A 25,869-nucleotide genomic window follows, 5' to 3' on the forward strand; every position below is an offset into this window, starting at 1 on the left:
AGGTTGGATCCAGGAGCTCTTTTTCATGAATGGAAGGGCTCTGCCCATGGAAAATTACCTTTGCCCAGTTTAGGGAATGGTCACCCGCTCACACTATTCACCAGGGCCTCCTAACCCTCCATGTAGCATTTCAGGGGACTGGAGTAGCCGTTGGAAGCAGGGAGTTGGGAAAGCCATTTTGACTAGTTGCACACAACCCAATCTGAATCCTGTCCTGTATCTCTGCAGCACAATTGGCTACTCTACTCATGTTTGCATCCAACTCACACAAAGAAATTACATGCCAAAGGAGCCCTCCAGGAAAAGTGGTCTGAACCAGATCTGGACTACGTGGCAATTGCCCTGAACTGCCTTGTGTTCTTCCTGAGTGTTCCTGAGCTTTTGTCTCAGACCAAAAAAATATGTAAAGCCTTTATTGGTGTTTTCTCTCTGTCTCTTCTCCTCCCCACTTGAGATCCTGATGAACAAGGCAGGCTTAAAGTTTTAATATAATTAGCTCTCCTTTCTTCCAAGTGGTGGGCAAGAGGAGAGGAAACAATGGCCACTGGGAAGGCCCCCCCAAGATACCTTCTGAGCCACAAGCCAGCAGGGCAGGTGGGATGGGAGGACAGTTGTTGCGCTTCTCCACCTAGTCATAATTTGAGAGAACATTTATTTCTCCTTGCTGCTCAGGCAAAGCAATGTATCAGCAGGTTTAATAAGGGCAGAAAGATCTGACAACTAGGGGAGAGGAGGAGGGGGGAGATACAGAGCTGGAAAAACTATTTGCATTTTTCTTCCCCATTCTTCAGTTATTTAAATAGCCAGTGCCTTTGGAAGTGGGGTAAAGAAACGCTCATCCATCCGCCCTCTACCAAAATGTGCTGCCATGCAAATAATCAGATGTCAACATGTTCAATAATGCACACCCTTCCATATACTATGGCAAAAGATGTGATAGCTCTTAATATTCAGAATGTAAGGACACCTGGTGGCTTCATGGTTAAGACTGCAAGATTGGCAGGTTGGCAGTTTGAGGCCCAGGTGCCACATGACAGAGTGAACTCCCATCACTAGTCCCAGCTTCTCCCAATCTAGCAGTTCGAAAGTATACAAATGCAAGTAGACAAATAGGCACCACTTCGGTGAGAAGGTAACAGCATTCTGTGCAGTCATGCTGGCCATATGATCACAGAGTTGTCTTTAACAATGCTGTCTCGTTGGCTTAATAACAGTCAGATACGGCTTGACCACCTTGTCAAAACGGAAACCTTTACCTTTACCTTTAAGGACTTCTCCATGCCCCAAAATAGGAATGTGTTTGAATTGTATTGTATTGAATTGAATTTTCATCATGTAGACTGACCCCTTATCACACTTCCAGATCTCAGTGGCTTTAAGGTGTTTCCAACTAGAACTGCCACTCATCCTTCACCACTGGCTGTGCTGGAAGGGACTGAAAGGAGGTATGGTCCAAACTATTTGGAGGGTGCTGGGTTGTAAGAAGACTGTTTAAACTTCCGTGCAACTCCAATTACTTTTTGAAATTCAATTTTAACAATTCTTTGCTGGTTAGGAGGATCTGGAAGCTGTAGTCATAAAATTATCTTTTCCCAGAAAGACACTGCTAGTTTCTCTAATTTGTAAATTTGGGACTCTGACTTAGATTCTCACCATAATAACCAACTAACTTTTAAAACTCATAATTTCCTCTTCCTCTCTCTTTGCTTCTCCCAGCAGGCATCCTTGGCCATTAAATAAAATCCAAAGGGAATGCTCATCAAGTCCAGGTCTTGACCTTGCAACATGTGCCAGATTTATACATTAGTGGGCAATTCCTTCATTCCTGTCTTTCGTAGCACAGCATGCTATTGCTTCATACTAACAAGCATCTTGATAAAAGGTGGTAACTTCAGGAACTTTTGTTTGCTTAGTATCCTACTTTGAAGCTTAGCTAGAAATCTGTACAAACCATTTCTCCTAAATAACGCAATAAAAATCAATTTTATGTAAATACCCATAAATAGCAAAGAGTCTCTTGACACACCATCTCTTCTCTGTCTGATTGCCCTGCCTATCTCCAGCTGATGTCATCATTGTTGATACCTGCAGAATGACGCAAAGAAACTTTGTCATAACAAAGGGATCATCCACAATTATTGCATCTGATCATCTGTTTGCACAGAACTTCACCATGAACTTTAATCTTTCTTGCAGAGTCATCCAAATCACTATGCCCACACATGATGAGATGCTTTTGAAATGAAAAGGGCAATTTTTAGGGGGCTAAATTTTAACATAGATGCTGTGTCATGATTGTGTGGAAAGATTTCAAATGATACCTTGCTCGTACTTTTCCGGAAAGAGGCAGGTGTCCTCAGCTGCTTATATGTTCATGTTTATAGTGGACAGAACAGAGATTTGCTTATTTTAGTTCAGGAACCCCATGAAATGGGACTGAAGTGTGATTACCTAAAGGTGCACTGAGCAAACAAAATAGCTTCAGCTGACACCCCTTCCTCCTTTGGCCTTTTTGTCTGTCCTGCCTGCTTGAGGTAGCAAGTCTATGCAGGGGTAGAAGAGCAGGATACACACAGTAGGAGTGAGAAGGGAGAAACGGAAACTGTTGTAATTTAACTTAGGAGACTTGGGGCCCATTCCCACTACCTAAAGCCTCGAATCCAAAATCGAGTTAAAAGGTCCTCGTTCCCACTGAAAATCAATTCAGATCGTCATCTGATCAATTCCAGTGGGGAAAAAACGGGTTAAACACAAAAAAGCCGGGGTATTTTGATAGCAGTCTCCTTTTGGTAAGAATCGATTCCAACTCACGTCCAACATGTGGGAACGTCAGATTGGAATCGATTCTTCTCCTTTTCCCTGCTCCCTTTCTTCTGTTGCCGGCACTTCTCTCTCTTTCTCTCTTCTTTCCCTCCCCTCCCCTCCCCTCCCTTCCTTCTTTCCTTTCTTTCTTCCTAGGTAGGATGGGAGAAGAAGGAGGAGGAGGGTGGGATGGGGAAGGAATGAAGGAAGAAAGGGAGGAAGGAATGAAGAAAGGAGAGGGGAGGGGAGGGGAAGAAGAGAGAAAGGGAGAGAAAGGATCCAGTGGAGGGCCGCTTGTCTTCCCCAGCTCCAATGGGAACGACAAGCGCACCCTCCCAAAGAATCAATTCGAAAGAGGCCCCATTTTCATAGTGGGAACACAGGGCCTTTTGGAATCTATTAAAATAGCAGGGCAGACCAGAGTCAGGATGCGGGTTATTCCTTCTGTGGGAATGGGCCCAAGGTTAACTATGGCTGCTTCTGCTTCTCCTTTCACAGCCCTATTGTGATAAGACCTTTTCTGGATTTCAGTTTGGACACTCTTGCTGAAATTTGCCAATGGTCCCATTATTGCTTTCCAAGACACTTCCCTGCCATCATCTAAGGCAGAAACACATATTTTTAAAGCTGGGCTACTCAGGAAGGATCTTTTAAAAAGACAGCAATAGTAGCAGTTAGGCTTGGTACACACTGCCAGGAAGCAGTGTCCTGGTGGCGATAGTAGGTCCCGAGCCCTACTACGTGTGGGCAGCAGCCTAATAGTGGCATCCCGTCCACACGGGGGCCGCCATCTTTACATAAGGGACGCACAGCATCCACACATCACTGCACATCACTTAGTTACATTGCGGTGTGCCAGTGGCACACTCACAACATAAGCCAGGTGCTGCAAAAAGAACCCGGAAGAACTGGGTTTTTACTCCAGAGGGATGTTGCATTGTTTGGCGGCTGCTGCATCCCTCCAGAGTTAAAACAAGTGCCTGCAGACTGCCATTTTCAGGTGGTCTGTACCGCGCTTTAGTCAGCTTTTATCCAAGCACTGACTGATTATTCAATGACTGCAGGAACCACTTCAAATTGAAGTGAGTTAGAATTAATGCACATACTCAAGTGATATCTCTATAGCTTTTCCTTAGTGTGGTAAAAAGTAATGTCTATGACATATTTGCTGCAAAGCAATGGAAGGGGAAATGGATAAGAACTCCTTTCTCTAGCAGTGGGAAATCTCTGGCTCTGATGTTGCTAGAGTATACTTCTCATCATTCTTTGCCATTAGCTATGATGGCTGGAGTTGACTGAAAGGACAGTCAAACAACATCTGGGGGTGACAGTTTCTGAACCCAGTTTACGGCTTTACTTTGCCATTTCTGTGGCTGTGTGTTTTCAGATATTTAAACAGACACAAACACACAGAGAGACACAGACAGGGCCTGAAAGAAAGCCTAGTGGCAGCACAATGCAAACTGTGACTCCAGAGAAGTCCTGGCAGGCAGCAAGGTAGGAAATTAGTACACAGCTTCCAGTTTCCCAGAAGATGAGGTCCTAAATCTAATTGCTAGTGGCAATTAGAGCAAACCCACTGAATCCATTCCTGAATAAGTCACCACTTCTGTAAATGCCATTGATTCAATGGGTCTTGTCTAGCTGAGGCCATCAATTAGATTTAGTACAAAGCAGGTAGTGCCTTTTTCAGTTCTGTTCTTCCAGTATATATGCAAGACAGCAAGCATGCAGCACTGCAAGCAGGGGAGCAAGGCAAAGATCAGGCTGGAGAAGCCGGAGTTACTAATCATTTACATGGTGAGAGGGAATTTAAATCTACAAGTCCCTGTGCTGTATTGTAAACAAGTCTAGGTATTAATAACGGAAAAAATGGTGCGTTCCTTTCCCAATTACTCCTTGCCTCACTTTTCTGCTCCTTTCTCTGTTGCACCTCCTCTGAGTTTTTTTTGACTGTAAGGTCCTTGAAGGAAAAACTGGGAGGTGATACCCTAAACTGAAAGTGAGTGGACAAAAAGTTTAGGGGGGATAAAAATGGTAAGTACACAGCAATTTTATTAAAACAATATGTTGCAATGGAATGCTAAAAAGATGATGATAAAAAAATTACAAAGCTATCCTAAGCACAAAAAGGCTTGTTCTGGCCTGTGAGCCACGCCCTAACAGACACAAGGCTGATATTGCCAATCAGTACTAGGCTTGGGAACTTCAAATCCCATAAAAAGGTCAAGCACACAAAATACCAGTGCACCGGCAGATAAATTCCTCTGTGCCTCTCAATATGGAATAAAAAGAGATAGCACAGTATGCCCATATAGTTGGGAAGTACACAACAGAGAACAAATTAAAAGTGATAACACAGCGCGCCTATTACAGTTGGGAAATACAAAATAGAGACCAAATGCGTTTCGACTGAACGTCTTCATCAGTGGTCATTAAGAACTAATATAGTAGCCTTGTAAGGTATATCATGTTATATGAAGGGACATCCAGTCGCTGTAGGCAAGTTGTCGATCCTCTTGGACCTAGTATAATGCCTCAGACTCAGAATTGCAAGCCACATCCACTGTGTTGTTTGTACATTTCAAGTACAGCTTAGATGACTATGAACAAATTTAAAATAGGTTTAGAGAGTGACTGCTGAAGATGTTGAGCCCTTTAAGAGGGTAAGGTAAATATTTCTCCAGTTCTATTTTAGGAAAGAGCAAGGCAATCTTATGAAGATTAGCAATTGCCAAAGTGCAAGATTATTCCTTGTGACCTCATGTGCCCTGCAATTTCAAGGTTTCTTCATGGGTTTCACCTTACTGGTTGTAAATAAGCGGAATGCAACAAAGATGTCAGCAAGTTTATCTGCATGCAAAATGTGGACTGCATCCAGTTAAAATCAAACTCAGGTCTGTTACAGACTGCCAAAATAAAGCTGCTTCGGGTCTCTTTGGAGGTATGCTGTTTAAATTATGCATGCACCCTAAGAATCCGGAAGCTGCACCAAAGCCGCACTCCAGTGCTTAGGACTGGAGTGCGGCTTTGGTGCAACCTCCGGACTCTTAGGACCCATGCATCATTTAAATAGCATACCTCCAAAGAGACCCGAAGCAGCTTTATTTTGGCAGTCTGTAACAGGCCTCAGTTAAGCTTTGAAGAGGCACAAAAACACACACAAGTCAACTAGTCCACCTTAATTCAAGTGAGTAGCATTCCTATTAATAAAGCATGGCAGTTCCTACACAAATTCATGCTATAAAAATTACAAAAAAAAAAAAAAAAAAAGGCAATGCTGACAAAGAAAGAGTACAGGAGCAAGGCCAGTGAACACATTGGAAGTCTAAAAGTTGGCTGAATTTTGGAAGTAATCATTACATTATCATTTGAAGAATTCCCTCTGATCATGCACAGGATCTCTGTGCCTTTCACAGCTGCACAAAAAACAAAAGTTGAAGCAGCCTTGTACATATAGAGAAAGTATCATCTACTTATTTCTGCCCATATTCCATCTACACATGGGTGGCAATGCTAATTTAACTTGCATACCCTCCAAGTGTATGCTTACTTCACTTGCTGTAAACTGAGTTCAAAGTGCAAAAGTAGTTTGCACTCAATTAACTGAGCAGGGGTGGCTTTCATTGTCCCCTTCCTGTCCTAGTCGCAACATCCATGGCCCCTCTACTCTGCCTACACAGTATGCAAAGACAGAGCAAGACTGAGAAACACATCCACTTCATTAACTGAGATATACTTGTAATCAGAACTTCAACTGGTCTTTAAGCATATCAGTAGCCTTCAGTCAACTTTTAATAGTACGCTCAATCCAGCTAATCAGATTACCCTGAATTTGAGTAGGTGTGTGACCAAATTTATTGTTCCGGATAGACAGCAAAGATATGAAGCATGTGAAGTCCTTGGTAGACCACCCAACACGACTCTTGAAGTGAAACAAAGTCACAAGCTATGCAGACCTCAGTTAATATTATGAAATGTAGGCATTTACTTTACAGTTTTCTGTTCTTTTCCGCTGCAGCTTCTTTCTGGGCTGCATTCTTTAGGTACACCTGTACATCAAAACTAGCCCAGAAAGCCATTATTTTTCTGACAGGCCCAATTTATTGGCACTGTTAGTAGCTAATTAACACATTAAGAGTGCTGAAGCATAAAGGTATTTACCCAGAGGTCCTCTCAAGTTTAATTTATGGCCAGATCTCCTAGGCAAAAGGGTAAACATTCACCCCAACCGAAACCACTAGCATCTGCTAAAATCAGCATGGCTGCCATTTCATCAAAGGGTATCACATGCCTTTGGTGGAAAGTAGAGAGGAGGAGAAAGATCAAGGCATAATCAGTTTGCTAAACTGGCACAGATTCACACAGACTGGTAGGATAATAATTAGCATGATGGCCATTCCAGTCCAGCTCCTTGAACTTAGGTATGATCAGGCAAATGCAAAAATTTGGGGGGGGGGGGAGATTAGCCTTTAAGTGTGTCAAAAGACGACTGGAAAGCAGGAAAGGCATAGTGACCCCATATAAGATAAGAAATGCAGAGCAAAGCAACAATTGTCATGATGTGTTGCATACTGGAGAGCAGGTTGCTTGTGCTGCTTAAAGCTATGTAATAGTCCAAAGTTGGGAAGGCAGCAGGCCTGGAACTGGATGCCTCTATAGCAGGCTAAATTGTTGGTTTTAATGTAGGGATGGGATACATGTGCCCCCCCCAGGTGATGCTGGACCACAAATCCCATGACCCCTGCCTTTCATTTTGTTTCCAGGTCTGATGGGAGTTGCAGTTACCTGGGCACACACATTCCCCACATCTGCTTTAATATCATGATTGTGAGTGCCTGCATGGCAGGGGGTTGGACTGGATGGCCCTTGTAGTTTCGTCCAACTCTATGATTCTATCTGTATGAAGGAGAGGTGATTAGCATATGCAGATTTCTTTGCTCCAGCAGAATATTTCTCAAAACTGTGACTTCAATGTAACTGTGAAAGGGGCCCTGTTCTGCTTTTGCTTCCTCTATGTCCCACACTGGATCTAGGGATATCAAACATAAGTGAGATGAAATGGTCCATTCCCACAGCAGTAGTCTGGGCAGCCACACCTGCCCTGCTGCATCTAAACCCACCAGTTCTGATAGGGAAAGGAGCCAATAATGCCAGTAGTTAGCTTCTAAAATACCTCTAGATGCCACAGGGCATCAATGTGCCTACCAAGATGCCTTGAACACCACCATCCCCAACAGGCAGCATTCGCTTCTCCTCGTGGATAGCCACAGGCTCTCCCTCCACTCATCACCATCTCAACGTCTTGCCACTTGATATCCAAAATCCTGCCCTAGGGCAAAGGACTTTATTCTCCTCCCCAGCACTGCCAGACAAAGCATCTCAGTTATCTAAGCCACCCTTTCTGCCGAGTGATCAAAAGCCAACACCACCCATTCCACTCCCTTCCCCTTGGCTGTAAATGTTGGCAAACTGCAGACTACACACCCTCCTTGTGCCTTGGCATCTGCTACATTAGGTGGAATAGGAGAAAGAGAATGATACTATGGCATGTCATAAGACCTGTAGTCACCCCTACTCTTTTACCATGAGCATCCTTGCCTAGCCCCAATTTGGGTTCAGTCATTTGTGTGGAATTACTGTGCTTTCCCCCAAACACCCACATATTTTAGCTAACTTGCTCAAATATGTTTCCTTCCATTTCTCCATATAGAGAAAAAGTGCATGTTGAAATTCTGCCTCTTAATGCCACAAGGATGGTGCCAGGGAAGGGGAAGTGATGACCAGATGTCCTAAATGTCAGCACCCAGTGAGAAGTTTATTGTAATCCACGTAAAGATCATTCCTGCACTGAGACATCTTCCAATATTTAAAGAAATTGGTCTCTCGAAGAAATGCCTCAATATTGAGTTCTTTTGAAGGCAACAGTAAACCCAAGATTGCCATTACATCCATGAACTTTTTCCCAACTCCTCCAGCATGGCCATGAGGTCTATTGTCACACATTTAATATCCCCCACCCTTTTCTGTAGCATACTCCAAATTTTCGGTACAAGACCGAGAAAGAAACGTTTAAAAATGTATTTTATAAATTTATAGACCTTTTTAAATTTAAAAACTGCATGTTGCACAGTAATAACTAATTTTTTAAAACATGAGGTAACCAGCAACAAGAAAGCACTAAAAGCTGAACACACAATTGTGCAAAATGTGAGGCACATATTTCAGTTTGCTAAGGAGACTATGGACTATGAGCCTGGAGACTGGGTTCGAACTCTCCACTTGGCCATGGAAACCCACTGAGTGACCATAGGCAAGTCAGATTCTCTCAGCCTCAGAGGGAAGCACTGGCAAAACCCCTTCTGAACAAATCTTGCCAAGAAAACCTTGTGGTAGGCTTGCCTTAGGGTCATCATAAGTCAGAAACGACCTTAAGGCACACCACCACCATCACCACAACAACAGTTTGCTAAACTGGCATAGAGTCGCGCAGACTGGTAGAATAATAATTAGCCGACCATGTCCAGCCACCTTTGACATTGCATTTGACAAATTACTGTCAGAAGACTCTACTAACACTACAGTGGTTCACACTCAACTGTTAGTCTATGTGCAAATAAAGGACTGCAGAACTTGAGGAAAGACTACAAAAGACTGCTTCCTATACATAAGGATAACAAAGAGATACAAGATTTCTAGAAAGACCCTAAGGTCAGGAATGCAACCCATGAACCTGGAGATTATGTTTCAGTGGTATTATTTTCCCAATCTTTGGCAGCCAAAGGGCAGAAATGAATTCTTTAACAACACCTCCAACCTCGAAACCCCACTCTCACTTTGGCTCCAGAGGTGGTGATTCGGTTTCTCAGCAATCACACCCAGCATAAACACAATACCACCATAGTTCAGAAAGGGTAAAGAGAAGGAGGTGGGGCTGGGAAGCATCTTTTATCACCTCACATTTCCTGTAAAGAACTCACAGGTTATCACGCTTTATCCTTCCAATGACACTTTCAGTAAGTTGCAATAGATAACAGATATGATGCATAGCAACAATAAACTTAGAGGCAGTTGTTTGCACAAAGAACGCAGGCAGAATAGTGAACTGAATTGGCTGAAATGTGTTAATTACATAGTATAGGTCAAACAACATCCTAGGATTTGATTTTTTTTCTTTAAAAGTGTTATTTCTTTAAATTTGGTAGCTCATCCATCATGCTTCTAGAGCTGTTTAATATAAAAATCAACCAGAATTAAAGATATCCAAAAGTGGAATCATTATAAAGCCACAGGTAAATTGTTCAACGCCTTTGTTATTTTGGCTGTCAAGTTTGCTTCACCTTATGGCAACCCTATGAATGAGGGTCCATGAGTCTCTGCTCAGGCCTTGTAAACTCAGGACCACAGCTTTCTTGATTGAATCAATCCATCTGCAATGTAGTCTTCCTCTTTTCCTACTGCCTTCCACATTATTAAGCATGATTGTCTCTTCCAGAAAATGATGTCATCTCATATGTTAGAAGTTCAGTTTACAGTAGTAATTTTGGCTTCTCTTGAGAGTTTGTTTCTTTTTTTGGCAGGCTTTGGTATCCATAGACGTTTTCTCCAGCACCACATTTCAAATGAGTTGTTGTTCTTCTTTTCTTCTTTGTGGTCTTTGTGACTCACATACACTTGTGCAGTGCATAGTTTGGAACCTTCTAGAACAGTGACATCAGTTTTTGGGCAGTAGCTTTGCACATACTTGGCTTATCCCTCACTGTTCCTGCTCATTTGCCGCAGTTCCTTTTTATCCATTGCATTAGCAGCATCTAAGAAACCTCTCTAGTTTGTATGTTTCCAAAAAAACATTAATAGTATGTATTCTGATCTTGGCTATGCTTAAGACTACTCTTTTAGATACTTCTTGGACTGCCTTATTTTATCAGCGATTTCCTATCAGCTTCCTTTTTTCACTTTCCAACTTTCACAACCATACGTAGAATCAGAAATACAGTAAAATGGATGCTTCTGATTCTGGTATTTAATGATATACCTTTACATTTCAGGATCTTTATAGCTACCTTTTGACATGGTAGCCTTCTTCTGATTACTTGACAACATTCCCCATTTTGATTAATCTCTGAGCAAAGGTGTAAAAAGCCTTGACTATTTAAATGTCCTCACCATTCACTTTTAAGTTATGTAAAACTGTGGTCATTATTTTTGTTTAAGTAATTTTCAGTTGTAGTCCTGTTTTTGTACTTTCTCCTTTAACTTCCATTTGTAGATGTTCCAAGTCCTTGTTATTTTCTGATAGTAATATGGTATCATCTGGATATCTCAGTTTCATTTTTGTTTGGTCACAGTATACCAAAATTTGCAAATCTGGTCATGTTCAGAATGGAAAGAACTGGCGTTTCAGTATCAATCTGGAAGAATGCGAAACTGACAGATTTTCCTATCCTTAATGGCAACTCTGCACTACAATAGAATTGACATACCTCTATTTATCAAATGGTTAAGGGCAAACTGTGGGTTTTCAAGGCTGGCTGGCAATGGTAGGTGGTGGGATGGTAACTATAGTGCACCTGATAAAATTCTCTGTTCTGCAAAATTATCAAATAACTGAATGCATAGTTTTCTTTACATCTAATTACCTAAGCTTACAATGAAAGAGATGGTGCTTCTTTCAGATGCTCACTTCCCTCCCCAAGCTCATGTTTTGGGAAAGACTCTATTTCCCAGGCACTGTTTCCCTTGGAGAATGTATGTTTACCCCGAGGATGAGGTGAAGACCTCTGTATTTTGCCTTTCAAGCTGAGAAAAGGTCTGATCAAATAATAACATTGCAAGGGACCTCAGGGTCATTCTGTCTGAAACCTGTGCTGTAGAATTACCCTTTAGCCTTAAAGCATCCTCTGTGCAGCAATAAAAGCCAAAATATGCTTACACCTGGGAAGAAAGGGAATGGCTAAAAGTTTTAGGTATGTAAAACAATATGCCTTCAAAACCACTAAATGTCACTCTATTGGGTGTCTACAGTAGACCTGTTTAAGATCACTAGACTGGATCTGGGAAAGGTTTGCTGTAACTTCAGTCCTTAACAGATCTTGGAGCAAGATGAGGTAATATAAAGCTATGTCAAGCAGGAGGAAAGTACCTGTCCTCCCTCACCTTCCAAACCTTAGCTTTGTGTATTTCCCAGTTATTGTTGCCAAATGCTCCTCTGCATCCTCTGTTGGTGAGGCAACAGCTGTGCTGGGAGGAGGTGGCTATAGCTCAAATTAAGGGAAAGACACCTTCATCCTACTTGACAGAGCTCTACATACTTTGTCCTGCTCCAAGATCTGTTAATGATTAACGTTATAGAGCCTCTTCACAGATCCACTCTGATAAACCTAGATGTGTTATACAGAAATATGTACAACGATACACGTGTTGTAGCATTACAGAAGGCGAAGTGACCAATAATACTATCTCCCTCCAAAACAGCATCAAAGGCATACCATGGATTGCTTCTTCACTCCACTGTGTTTTGACAATGGATCATTACTGGAAAACACTTATCAGGTGGAGAACTTTAGAGAAAGGGCAAAACCATATGTAGAAGGTTCCAAGTTATCTCCCTGGAGCCCCAGTTTATTTGGTTTTAAGAAATAGTGGTAGATAATGAAGAAGACCTCTGTCACAAGCTGCTGGAACACTGTGGTAGTCAAAGAGTACTACTCTAGATCTGTGATTCTCAGCCTTTGACTTACCAGACGTTTTGGACTTCAGTTCTGACTCACCTATCTTTGGACATTCTGGCTGGACCTTCTGGGAAGTCCAAAAATCTGGAGAACCAATGATGAAGAATCACTGTTCCAGATGTCCCAGTGACCTCACTCAAAATCTTGGGTGGTGCCCTGTTGCACATGGTCACCATTCTGTAACATGGTTGTGTCCGTGATGTAGCTCCTTCATGGTAAAGTTATGCATCGCAGCCCATGATGCAGATCTCGTCAATTTTGACAATTTTTTCAGGATGCTAATATGCCACTGGCTGTATCAATCCTAGAATTTATTTATCAGAATTAGAGTACAGTACTAAGTGGCTGAAGATGGTGGTGCCAATGCCCTTCTCATGCTAGGACACATCCAAGCAAAATTGGCCAATGTCCATACTGTACCAGATGGGAAGAAACACCAAAGATACTTAAAGGTTTCTAAAACACACACACAACAACAACCAAAAAACAGCAGAGGGAACACCAAATTCTGCTAATAGAAATAACAAGTGGATGTGATCCCATGTTTTCCTCCAATGACTTCCAGCAAGTGTACACAACTCTGTCCCTCTCCTTACTCTTTGATTCTCACAACATCCCTTGTGGGAGCCTGGGTTGAGTGAGTGATTGGACCCAGGTCCTCCAATGGGTTTCATGGCTCAGTACAATTAGAACTTGGAACCACTCAAGTCCCAGTCTAATACTGTAGTCCTTAACCCACGTCTCATTTCCCTTTGGCATTGCAAAGATAACGTTCTCAGGATGCTGTCTACATTTTGAGAAGAAAATAATACTGAACCAATATAACATGGAGCTGGAGAAAACTGGACATAGATTTGTTGTCATGACACAGATAGGAAACACTGAAGGATTCCTGAAGATGTTATATAATTCATCCTAAAAGAAGATGGTAGGTACAGGAACAGGAAGACCCAAAATTCAACCAACAGAATGAGGAGCCTGTTCCCATGGTCTAAAGATGCTTTCAGAGCACACACTCAAGTTACATTAGGGTGGAGAACCCATGGCAAGCCCACAAGTTGTTGGACTACAACTTCCATAAGCTCTGGCAACAGCTCAAGGGTCTGGAGCAGAAAAATTGAAAATACAGTTGACCCTCCTTATCCATGAATTTTTTTTATACACAGATTCAAGCATCCACGGCTTGAAAATATTTTTAAAAAGTATAAATTTCAAGTATCAAACCTTAATTTTCCCATTTTATATAAAAGACATTATTTTGCTATGCCATTCTATTTAATGGGACTTGAGCATACACGGATTTTGTTATTCATGGGGGTTCCTGGAACCAAACCCCAGCGGATAACAAGGGTCCACTGTAAGCAGTTCATTCTTATTGTGCCAAATAAGGCACTGGCTCCTGATGATATGAGAGCCCCTAGTGGCACAGAGGTTAAATGCTGGTACTACAGTTACTCTCTCACAAGCCACAAAATTGTGAGTTCAATCCCAACCAGGGACTCCAGGGTAGACTCAGCCTGGCATCCTTCCGAAGTTGCTAAAATGAGTACCCAGCTTGTTGGGGGAATTAGCTTACACATTGCAAACCACTTAGGGAGTGCTTAAGTGCACTGATAAGCGGTATATAAATGTACTTGCTATTGCTATTGCTAAGCACTATCAAGATGCAAAATATTAGCAAGGCACCTACAAGCTTACTCATGTGCTAAACATTACTTGAAACATGTCTTCTCCAAACATGATTCCCACTGGATGTAAGATTGCAGAAGCCATCTCCTCAATAATATTTAGTGCAATCTGTGTCTTGTTTACTAAAAACCATCAGCACAATCTAATTACGAGGCACAGTCATTTTTCAAAATTATCTTTACATGAGCTGACTCTGAAAAACATTTTACAAATACATTATTTTTTTTCCACTATTATCTCTTTGAATCCCACGGTTTTGTCTTTTAAATGTGCGTATCATACTTCATTTTCATCAAACTGTATTTTCATATATTTTGGATCTGTTGGTATATATATATATATATATATCTTTCATTTAAGCTCTTGTTTGCATCTATAATATTTTCTTCCAAAAATAACTCACTGGCTATGGCACTAACAAAGACAGTATATAGTTAGAATTATGCAGCAGAACCTGGGTTCAAATCTCTATGCAGCCAGGAAGCTCACTAGGTGATCCTTGACTAGTCATGAGTGCCTCGATTAATCTTCCTTATGGGGCTTCTGCGAGAACAAACGTGCTGGCAGAACTGCGGTGAATACGCTATAGTAGATGCAGTTATGAGTTCCTTAGAGGAAAGGCAGACCAAAAAACAAACACATAACTCCATTGCCTATAATAGGAATGGGCAACCTGTGGCTCCCTAGGAATTCTCAGATTCCAACTCCCAGCAGCAGCCCTAGTCAGCATTATCAGTGATAAGTGATTGTGGGAGATGCAGTCCAAGATCAGATGAGTTTAAGGTTCAAGATTAGATGGGATCTGGTGCCTTAGTGTCCAAGATCAGATGGGATGTGGTATTACTGGTAAACTTCAACTTCTGTTTGTATCAATAATAGTTCTCCGGGAAGTGCTCCCGATATGGTCCTTTGGAAATGGTAAGGGAAGTATCACATAATTTTCGTATGCTCTGTTTCAAGTCTGTTCAGTTCTTTCTGTAGAATGGTGGACTGGGTGGTGAGTGTGGGTAGGTGGGAATTTCCACTTACTGCAAATTATCATAGCAGGACTCTAGCTGCAAGTGGACCAAAAGTGGTATTTTAACTTTACAATGGTGCATGTGTGCATCCACACATCCATTTTATGGGCATTTATTAAATGAATGGGAAATGTAGGCCCGGCACAGATGGGCCGTTTGCACCGATATTAGGGCTCGATAGGGGGCAGCATCCATATGTGCCAAGCCCTAATATCAGCGCCCTTACATCACAAGGCAGGGCCCCCATCTTGTGACATAAGGGCACCCGAGTGTCCAAACGGCTCTGGGTGGTAGAGTCATCATAGGGCTCCGTCACAGCCCTTATGACGCCTCAAAAAAGGAGCTGCCTAGAGAGGCTCCTTTTGGAGGGTGCACCTGTGCTGCAGCATGCAGATGCTGCAGCACAGATGTGGGGCTTACAGCCACCTGTCTGTACTGCCCCGTACTTTATTGTCGAATTATATGTCCTCTATTGAGCCTGTGCTAAGGAAAGGTTGAAAAAATAAAATAAAATCGGGAACAACAAGACCAACATTAAGCACTGTTATATCCGATTGATTTAATTGCAAACTGAAGTCCTTGCTTAAGCTTCTCTCCTTGAAATAACATGAATATGAAAGATGGCTCTGGGCAGACTGTGCTTCTAGTAAATAATGTTAATAATGGTTTTCTGTCTTTTTAAGACAATCATTGATTTCCATGAAAAGAGAAGCTAAATGTTTACTTAGATTTTATATAATTTTTATACCTAGGCATTTCCAGAAAGGGAAGAAAAAAGAACAGTCGCTCCTCCTTTTTCGCAGGGGATCTGTTCTGGACCCCCTCGTGAAAACAGAGTTTCGCTTATATTCAAGCCCCATTGGCTTGAACATAGGTGCAGGTGCCCCATTCATTCCCCCTCTGTTTGTCCTCATACATACACGAGGGACGCTAGTCTGAAGACTTTGAGAACAGGGGAAGGACTGTATTCTTATTTTAATAATATTTTTACTTTGGCATATTAAAGACAGATTCAGCCTTTCCAGTTTTCCAATCAAACTTCTACAAAAGCTGAGCAGTCATTCAATATATTAACAGCCAGCCTAGCACTGAGACAATTAACATACCAGCCTGTTTGTTACTCTTGAAGCCTACATAATTGAAAGAGGATTGTGTTGGAGGGAAGGGGTACCACCCAAAAAACTCTTACACCAAGAAAGAATAATGTTTTCTCTAATTCTCATTCAGTAGCAGCTGGTGGCTTCCATGTCAGTGTGAGCGATCCAAGGCAATTAACTTGTTTTGGAGATATGGTTCAACATGTTGCATACCTCCTTTAACTATTAGACTGAAATCCAAAGGAAATTCACCACTCACTGACATGGAGGCCACCAGCCACTGGTTCCTAAACCCAATTGTTAGTCTCAACTAGAGTGGTCTTACATTAAATTCCATCGAGTCAATGGGTCTATGCTGGTCAGGACTAACAACTGGACTGAAGCCTAAATGTTTTGAGCAGCTACAGTCTGACTTTTAATCCAATACCAGCACCAGGGGCCCTCCTCAGGTAGGACAACCATAGTGGGTCCCTTTGAATTGTGAGGGGTGGCATTATTACCCACCACTGACAGCACTGAATGGTGGCAATTGCTGAAGCTCCACCTATCCATTGCCCAGAAAGAGAAGACAGTTAGGCTGGTTATTCCATGGTTATTCCCGGGAGACGTCCTCTATAATCACGATGTCATGTGATAATCTTAGCCGTGATCACCTGACTTTCCCTGGATAATGCCTTTTGAATCCCCCTGATTTCTTATACAAAATGTGGGGTCACCAGGCCCCTTGTTATTGTTGCTCTTTTCTCTTTCCACCCAGAGGGAGGGCAGGCAAGCAGGCAGGATGGATGGATGACAAAGAAGCACAGTAGCCAAATTGGTCACTTGGTGACAGCAGGGATGAAGTCAGGCAGGGGCAGCTAATGGTGCCACAACTGCTCCTCATCTTCTCCACCATTGCCCATCCATCAGGAAGAACTATTGGTAGTCACCTTCAAGAGCTTCGGCCTGGAACTGTCCTGCCTCTGAGTGTTGTATCGAACCTGGGAGATGTCAGATTATACTGGTCACTGATGCTAAACTTGCATTCAATACTTTCCTAAAACCAATAGCTGTATTTGCACTAATAGCATAAGGCAGTGGTTCCCAAACTTTGGCCCTCTAGATATTTTGGACTTCAGCCCCCAGAATTCCTGACTGCAGGCTAAGCTGGCTATACCTTTTGGGTGTTGAAGTCCAAAACCTGAGGACCAAACTTGGGGAATCACTGTCATAGGTAAATTATTTGTTGCCCTTCTGTCTTCTGAATTTTTAGTGAAATACAACACTGAAGAAAACCCTATGAAATTCATGGGTTCACTCTAAGTCGACAGGTGACAAAGGCACATACACACACAGCATGCATATATAAGAATAGTTTAAAGCAATGCTTCTCAAACTTTGGTTCTCCAGATATTTTGAACTTCAATTCCCTGAAGTTCCAGCAGGCTTGGGCAACAATCAGGAATTCTGGGAAAGGAAGTCCAAAACTCTCGGAGGACCAAAGTTTGGGAACCACTGAAAAGTGATGCCAAAAAACAGAAGGTCCAGACTGGTTGCTTCTATCAACTCCAAAAGCATCATCAGGCAAAATGCTGAGCTGGTGCAGAGGCATGAAGAATATAGGGACAATGCAGAGCCATGTATATGGAGCTGAGAAATGGTTTGCCCCAGCTTGCCTATTCTATTGTACAATGAGTGAGGCTGGAGGGAAATCAGCCAAGTACTCTTTACCGGCCTCTTCCCAAAGTGGCCCAGCACAGGGACTAAATGGACCTGTGCAGAAGAGGGATCAGAAAGCAGCCAATAAACCAGGAATTACAATAGACCTGTGGGTGGGTAAGTTACTCTTGACAAATCAGATCTTGCACAGGTTGACAAGTGGGGAGAGTTGTAGCAAAAGAGGCAACTGGGCAGGAAGATCTGTGGTCTTTTTTGGCTGTGGATTTCCACCCCTTTGCTGATTCCTCCCACTCTATCTGCATACACATAAAGAGGAAAGAGGCAGATGCAAAGTTACTTGGCAAGGATCATATCCGGGACTCTGTCTTAGAGGTACCGGCATGGATCGCTTTCAATACGTGGACATTCAGAGAGACTAGTTGACAGGGCTGTCAAATGTCATGAGCTCAGAAAATCAGCATTTATAATTCCCAATGTTACTTTGTTTATCCATCCCATTAGGAAGTGAATAAAAAGACACACACCTACACACCTGTTTCAACAACCAGCCCAGCACTTTTGGAGAAAATGCAGTCTTATAGCCAAGGCATTTGAATATTCTCAAAAATCCATCTAAGAACCAACCTAATACATATGTACCATGATGTATGGATTTGCAGAAATGTTTTGTTTTACATAAAGAAAATGTGATCATAAGACAGAGCCGCGTTTAAAACAAAGCAGCCTCAAAAAGTGCACAAAGTTCTATTGTCAGAAAGCAAAACTCGAGAAGTACAATAGGAATATGATTAGAACAAGAGACGGGGGAAATTTTGACCTGGCTGGGTGAATTTTGTAAATGCAGCCTGTATATGCATTTCAAACCAAATTCCTCCCTATTAAAGAATAAAATACAAATGCAAGCAGTAAATAATAATGCCCAAAAAAGACAAAACAATTTCAGCAATCAAACAGAAAATGTAAGGAATGATATCTTAATACTTCTGAACCAATGTTCATTAAAAGTTTCTCACTAAGCCCTGACAAATTTTAGATACTGTTAAACTCCTGGAGAGGCCCTGTGGTGTAGTGGTTTGAGTGCTGGACTATGACTCTGGAGATCAGACACAACAACAACAACAACAACAACAACAAACTAGGTGCAAAATACATTGGCATATCTATTCCCCTTCCCACAGGGTTATGTTACTTGTCCCCATCCTAAGCATATAGAGAAATCTTGGAGCACCTTTGACTGCCAACATCTTTCTTTCAGTGAGTCTCAAAGGTGCTCCAAGATCTCTCTACATATTGATTCTACAGATGAACACAGCTATATCTTTGGAATCTTTCCTATGTATAGAATTCAAAGCTACCGCGCTGTTAGTCTGCAGAATCAGTACGTCAAGAGATCTTGGAGCACCTTTGAGACTAAAGAAAGAAGTTGGCAGCATGAGGTTTTGTAGACTTCAGTCTACTTCCTAAGATGCATCATGCTACCAACTTCTTTCCTTCAGTCAGCCTCAAAGGTGCAATGAGATCTTTCCTGAGCATACTTTACTTGGGAAGAAGCCCTGCAGAGTAAGTGGGCAGCCAAGTGCCTTTCTTCTTTTTCTCCTTGATGGTGGGGAGCTGTCCATGGCTGTTCCTCTCTCCACCACTCAAGTCTGAAGGACCTCAAGGGTCTCCTTGGACCAGGGGAGGCAGATGGGTCCTCACTGCAAAATGGAGGGCTTTCCAGAACAATGGAGGACACTGAAGGACCTCAAGGGTCCCCTTGGACCAGGGGAGGCAGATGGGTCCTCACTGCAAAATGGAGGGCTTTCCAGAACAATGGAGGACACTGAAGGACCTCAAGGGTCCCCTTGGACCAGGGGGGCCAGATGGGTCCTCACTGCAAAATGGAGGGCCTTCCAGAACAATGGAGGATACTCAAGTCTGAAGGACCTCAAGGGTCTCCTTGGACCAGGGGGGGCAGATGGGTCCTCACTGCAAAATGGAGGGCCTTCCAGAACAATGGAGGACACTCAAGTCTGAAGGACCTCAAGGGTCTCCTTGGACCAGGGGGGGCAGATGGGTCCTCACTGCAAAATGGAGGGCCTTCCAGAACAATGGAGGACAGCCCCCCCAAAAACCCACCCTGAAACCCCTCCTAGAATTATGAAGCCCTGCTTCTGAGCCCTGCTCCACAGGGAGGAGGTTTTGGGGTCCCTCCTGCAAGGGAGGACCTTCCTTCCCCTGCCTTTGAGTGGAGAGAGCCCAGAGGAGGAGAAGGAGAGCAAGATCAAGAAGATCCAGAGACCGTCGAGGGCCAGCATGGAGGGGAAGTCCTTGCAGTTGGAGACGCCGGTGGAGTCGGTGACGCAGGTCTTCCAGAGGTTGGCCCAGAAGGTGGCCGTGGTGATGACCGTCCCGTCGAGGGAGGAGACCTTCCAGTAGTCGGTGGGCAGCGTGGAGGAGACCAGCACCCAGCCTCCCAGGCACAGCAGCAGGGCCATCAGCTCCGCAGACAGGCTGGCCATGGCACGCAACTAGGCAAGCTCCCTCTGGCCAGCAGCAGCAGCAGCAGCAGCAGCCCAGCACACCTGAGCGCAGGGAAGGCAGGTAAGGCAAGCAGGGAAGCAGCATCCTCTGGAGCAACAGCAGCAGGAGCAGCAGCAGCAGCAGCAGGAGGAGGAGCCCACGGGCCCCAGCCCAGCCTCTGGAGCTGCCTCCCAGGGAGGGCAGGGGAAGGGGAACCAGGGACCTCCTCCTCATCCCCAAGGAGGACACCAGGGAGGACCTTCAGGATTAAGGAAGACAGGACCCATTCAAAGCCTCCAAACTTTCCTGGGAAGATCAGCCCAGGCTTCTTAGTCACACCCCAAAGGGAGGGCATTGTGACATCCCTCCTGGACAGGAGGCTGAAGTGGAGGACACTCAGGAACGATGGAGGACATGACCCACTCAAAGCCTCCAAACACTCCTAGAAAGATCACTCCAAGCTTCTCAGTCACACCCCAAAGGGAAGACCTTTTGGAATCCCTCCTGGACAGGAGGCAGACATGAAAGACACTCAAGGATGATGGAGGACATCAACTCATAGACTTGGAAGAGACCACAAAAGCCTTCCAGTCCAGTTCAGATCAAAACTCAAAACACTCCTAGAAATATAAATTCAAGCTTAGTAATGCTCCAAAGGGAGGACCTTTTGGAATCCCTCCTGGGGAGAAGGCTGAAATGGAGGACACTCAAGGACAATGGAGGACATGACCTTTCTTGCCACACCTTTTTTGGCATCTTTATTTTTGAGCACGGTACCATTTCTATTTGTGTTTTCCACTGCCAAAAACCTTTGTAAGATGCTTTCTTTGTACTCTGAATATTAAGAGAATGCTGTATTTTAACAATATAAATAAATAAGAATGTGGGGCAGGACCCAATCAAAGCTCAAACTACTCCTAGAAATGTAAATGCAAGTCTCTTAGTTATAAATCCATGCCTCTTAGTTATGCTCCACAAGGAGGACCTTTTGGAATCCCTCCTGCACAGAAAGTTGAAATGGAGGACTTCTCCCATGGCCCCTTGGGAAAATCGGGGGATTCAGAAAACATTAGCCAGGAAAAGTAATGCGATTGTGACTAAGATTATCACAGACATTGTGATTTGAGAGGGTTTATCCCAGGAATAACCATGGAATAACCAGCAACAAATCATTCACTGGGAAATCCTGTGAATGATTTGTTGCTGGTTATTCCCTGGTTATTCCTGGGACAAACCCTCTCTAATCACGATGTGTGTGATAATCTTAGTCGCAATCGCATTACTTTTTCTGGCGAATGCCTTTTGAATCCCCCAATTTCCCCCTCTGTGATAGTCTAAGCGTGGGCTATTCCAGGCCAGCAAGGTTATTTGGGCACTTTAGAATGGAAATCCAACCATGACCCCAAAAGGTTCTCGGGGCATCTGGAAAGAAATTGTTCTTGGGCCCCTGTTTTCCCATTCAAAAGATTCATGGGTGGAAGCTTCTCAACAACACACAGTTCTGACATTCAGATTGTGTTGAAAGAGTGTTGTTTTTGTTTTGTTTTTTAAGAAAGAGGAAGTTAATACAGAGCTACAGATCCATTTTGTTGTTGTGTGTCTTCAGATTGTTTCCAAGTTACGGCAACCCTAAGGTTGACCTATTATGGGTTTTTCTTGGCAAGATTGTTCAGAGGGGGCTTGCCTTTGCCTCCCTCTGAGGCTGAGAAAGTGTGACTTGCCCAAGGTCACCCAGTGGATTTCCATGGCTAAGCAGGGATTCAGACCCTGGCTTCCAGAGTCATAGTCCAATGCTCAAACCACAACAACATGCTGCTCTCTAGAAATACATGTGCACACAGCAAAATCCTAACAATTTTGTTACCTTGCCCACCATCAGGAAATACCTGAATCAAAAAGCAGAACAGTTCCTAGAATGACAATCAAAGCTTAGAAAAAGTGGCTAAAAACGCAACTGGTCTGGGATTGCAAACATTGTATACTTGGGAATTATTCTTCATTTGCAGTAAGATCCAGAAGGCATTGAGACAGGAGTGGAAATGATGCAGTTCACTGATTAAATTATACATGTCCATTGTCTCCGCTGGGTATCCAAAGGCCAGGACCAGGTGTCCATTTGGATGCATAACTGTTATTTAGAAATTCCTGGCCTGTTCCAGCAGTGCCTGTCAAGCATCTTGCCCAGCCATAGTGGTATGTACATATGCACCATGAGCAAAATGCTTTCTTATCATAGACTTGCCGTTGATGTGCCCATAGAAGTCATTTCCCACTTATGCTGACGCTAAGGATGGGAGCCTGACAAAGAATACCAGATGCTGTAGGAAGGAATTGGCAAAACCACCTCTGAATATTTTTTGCCTAAGAAAACCCTATGACATTCATGGGGTCACTATAAATTAACAGGCAAAGGCGCACACACGCGCGTGCACACACACACACATACAAGGTGAACCTATGATGGGATTTCATCAGCAAGATTAGTTCAGAGGGGATTTGCCATTGCCTTCCTCTGAGGCTGAGAGAGTGTGATTTGCCAAGTTCACCCAGTGATTTTCCATGGCTGAACAGGGATTCAAACCCTGGTCTCCTGCAGTCCCGGTCCAACACTCAAACCACTGCACTACACTGTCTTTCTGCCACAGTTTAGCACTGTAAAATTTCCCACTGTGAGGATGAGAGAGAGCTCAGTAACTCTGTGTATAAAAGTTCCAAAGTTCAGTCCCTGGCATCTTTAGAAGGACCAAGTAGAAATGTGAAAGACACCTGCCTAAGACCTAGAGAAATGCTGTCCATCAGACTAAGCAATATTGGGCTAGACAGAGTAGAAAGTTGGGACAGAGTTGGGGTGGAGGTACCATTTGGACTACAACTCCCAGAATCTCTGACTCCCCGATTGACTGAGGCCTGTTACAGACTGCCAAAATAAAGCTGCTTCGGGTCTCTTTGGAGGTATGCTATTTAAATGATGCCTGGGTCCTAAGAGTCTGGAGGTCGCACCAAAGCCACACTCCATTCCTAATCACTGGAGTGCAGCTTTGGTGCAGCTTCCGGATTCTTAGGATGCATGCATCATTCAAACAGCATACCTCCAAAGAGACCCGAAGCAGATTTATTTTGGCAGTCTGTACCAGGCCTGAGATATTCTGGGAGCTCTAGTTGTAAAAGGAGCCTTCCCACTCTGTTTCATGTTGGTGTTTAAGGCAGCTTCTTATATTCTCCTACCCCTTTTGTGTTTTCAGGCAAAACCCAGCTGCCAGTCATTGAGGTCTGCAGCCAGAAGCCAAGTTAGACTGAAGCCAACAATGCATCAAAAATGAAAGTCAAGATGGCACCTGGAACCTATTATCATTTGGTCCTAGATTGGGAAAACATTCTTTTAAAGTTTGAGAACACGTGTGGTGCTTTTCAAACTCAGCAACAAAGAGTAACTGTTCCAGCATGAAGCTGCTTAACAGACGCACCCATCATCCACAAGCATATTGTCTGCATTTTATACACAAGTCCTGAGTTGCAGAACTGGGCACTGCAGAAAATGTTTTGTTTGTGAAGGCTGGAAGACAATCTGTCATAGCAGTCCTCTTTTTCAGGAATATAATCACAAGCAACCATTTCTAGCTTCATAAATTAAACACAGATGACAGCGTTCTTTGTTCCTTTGCCAGTATAAACAGATTAGGGTCGTCACGCCTGTTGTTCTAGATTGTTTTTCTCTCTCTTTTTTAGCGCTCTCTCTTTATGTTGGGCCACTTCAATCTCTTCCCTGCCCCTTGAAGTGACATGGTTTCAGGGTGCGTGGGTGCAGTTGGCCAAGATAAAGACAGGTCATTATTAACTCAGGCCTGAAATGTTACCTTCTGTATATCTCACTGAATTTGCCTGTGTGCCTAAATTCTGTCAATGAGGACTTTTGAAGATTTCTTGGGCTATCAAGATATTACAATCTGGGTTAATGAATATTTTTGTATTGACTGGTTTCAAATATGGTTTGTAATTTCTGTCACTGACATGAGAATGGTGAAACGAAGCATATTGGACATTTCATATACATGTTTAAAGTTTACTGTGTATCTTAGCACTTTTCTGAGGCATTGTCTGTTGCTGTTCATGTTGTTGCGGCTCAATAAATTTTTAGTGCTGCCCCTCATTTTTCCTGATGTATCTTTACAATGGCATAGGATAATCACACACAAAAATCCAAACATGGGCCAAATCTTTATGCATTAAGTATGCCCTGTTTCTACCTGGAAAAAACCAGCCTTCATAATGTCTGAGGTCAGGTGGCAGGGGTGAGACATCAGGGATTTAAGTCTTTCCTGCTGTACTGTGGTCACCTGAAACTATTATTCCCATGAAAAGCATGAGACAGCGGTGATTAATATCAATCCTCCCTCCCTCTCTATTAGTTGCTTCTCCCAGTAATCTTGGTTTGGATTTCTGTGGTCACAGACAGTAATTTTTTCTTTACCAGTTATCAGAAATATAGGCCTGTTACAGATTGCTAAAATAAAGCTGTTTTGGGTCTCTTTGGAGGTATGCTATTTAAATGATGCATGGGTCCTAAGAGTCCGGAGGTTGCACCAAAGCCACACTCCATTCCTAAGCACTGGAGTGCAGCTTTGGTGCAGCTTCCGGATTCTTAGGATGCATGCATCATTTAAACAGCATATCTCCAAAGAGACCCGAAGCAGCTTTATTTTGGCAGTCTGTAACAGGCCATAGTATCATTCCAACCACTTCTTAAGCAACTGGCAGAAAGCCAGCTCCCTAGACCTGTGCCATCACCAACAGCTATACCTTGCTCTGCAAAAAATCCCAAATAAGAAATTCTTAGGGGAAAAAATAAGTAAAAAAATTAATAGAAAGACCAAAAAAAATATTAGGTAGAAGAGAGATAGAAGATAATTACATCTATAAGAACTGCTGTGATTCAAATTACAAGAAAAATGAAGATCATATGCAACAGATGGTTCAAAGGATACATTAATACTTTGTTTTTTGCCGTCAAACTGACTTTGACTTATGGTGATCCTTTGAATGTAAGATCTCCAAAAGTTCCAGTTATCAACAGCCTTGCTCAGGTCTTGCAAACTCAGAGCTGTGGCTTCCTTGATTGATTAAATCAACTCATCTGTATGGTAGTCTTCTTTTTTTTTCCTACTGAGGAAGATAGGCCTGTTTTCTGCTGCTCCAAAGGTAGGACCAGGTATCCTCAGCATTCTTCTTCAGCACCACATCTCAAATGAATTAATTTTCTTCCTATCTGCTTTCTTCATGTCCAGCTCTCACATCCATACATGGTAATGGAGAATATAATAGCATTAGGCTTCAGTTGTATATCTTTACCCATTAGGATTTTGTCTAGTTCTG

General features: G+C 43.0%; 1 protein-coding gene across 1 annotated transcript in view; it reads right to left on the reverse strand.

Annotated features, from left to right (window-relative positions):
* CLDN10 (claudin 10) overlaps nt 1–20,498 on the reverse strand; it is a 32,020-nt gene extending 11,522 nt beyond the window's left edge. Inside the window, exon 1 of the mRNA XM_089511172.1 lies at nt 20,279–20,498. Coding sequence (XP_089367298.1) covers nt 20,279–20,498 — 220 coding nt within the window. The remainder of the gene's footprint in view (nt 1–20,278) is intronic.
* Between the last annotated feature and the right edge of the window lie 5,371 nt (nt 20,499–25,869).

Source organism: Sceloporus occidentalis, unplaced genomic scaffold, assembly GCF_023333645.1.
Source record: "Sceloporus occidentalis isolate IW3139 unplaced genomic scaffold, rSceOcc1.0.p SCAF_2, whole genome shotgun sequence".
NCBI classification, from domain to species: Eukaryota; Metazoa; Chordata; class Lepidosauria; order Squamata; family Phrynosomatidae; genus Sceloporus; species Sceloporus occidentalis.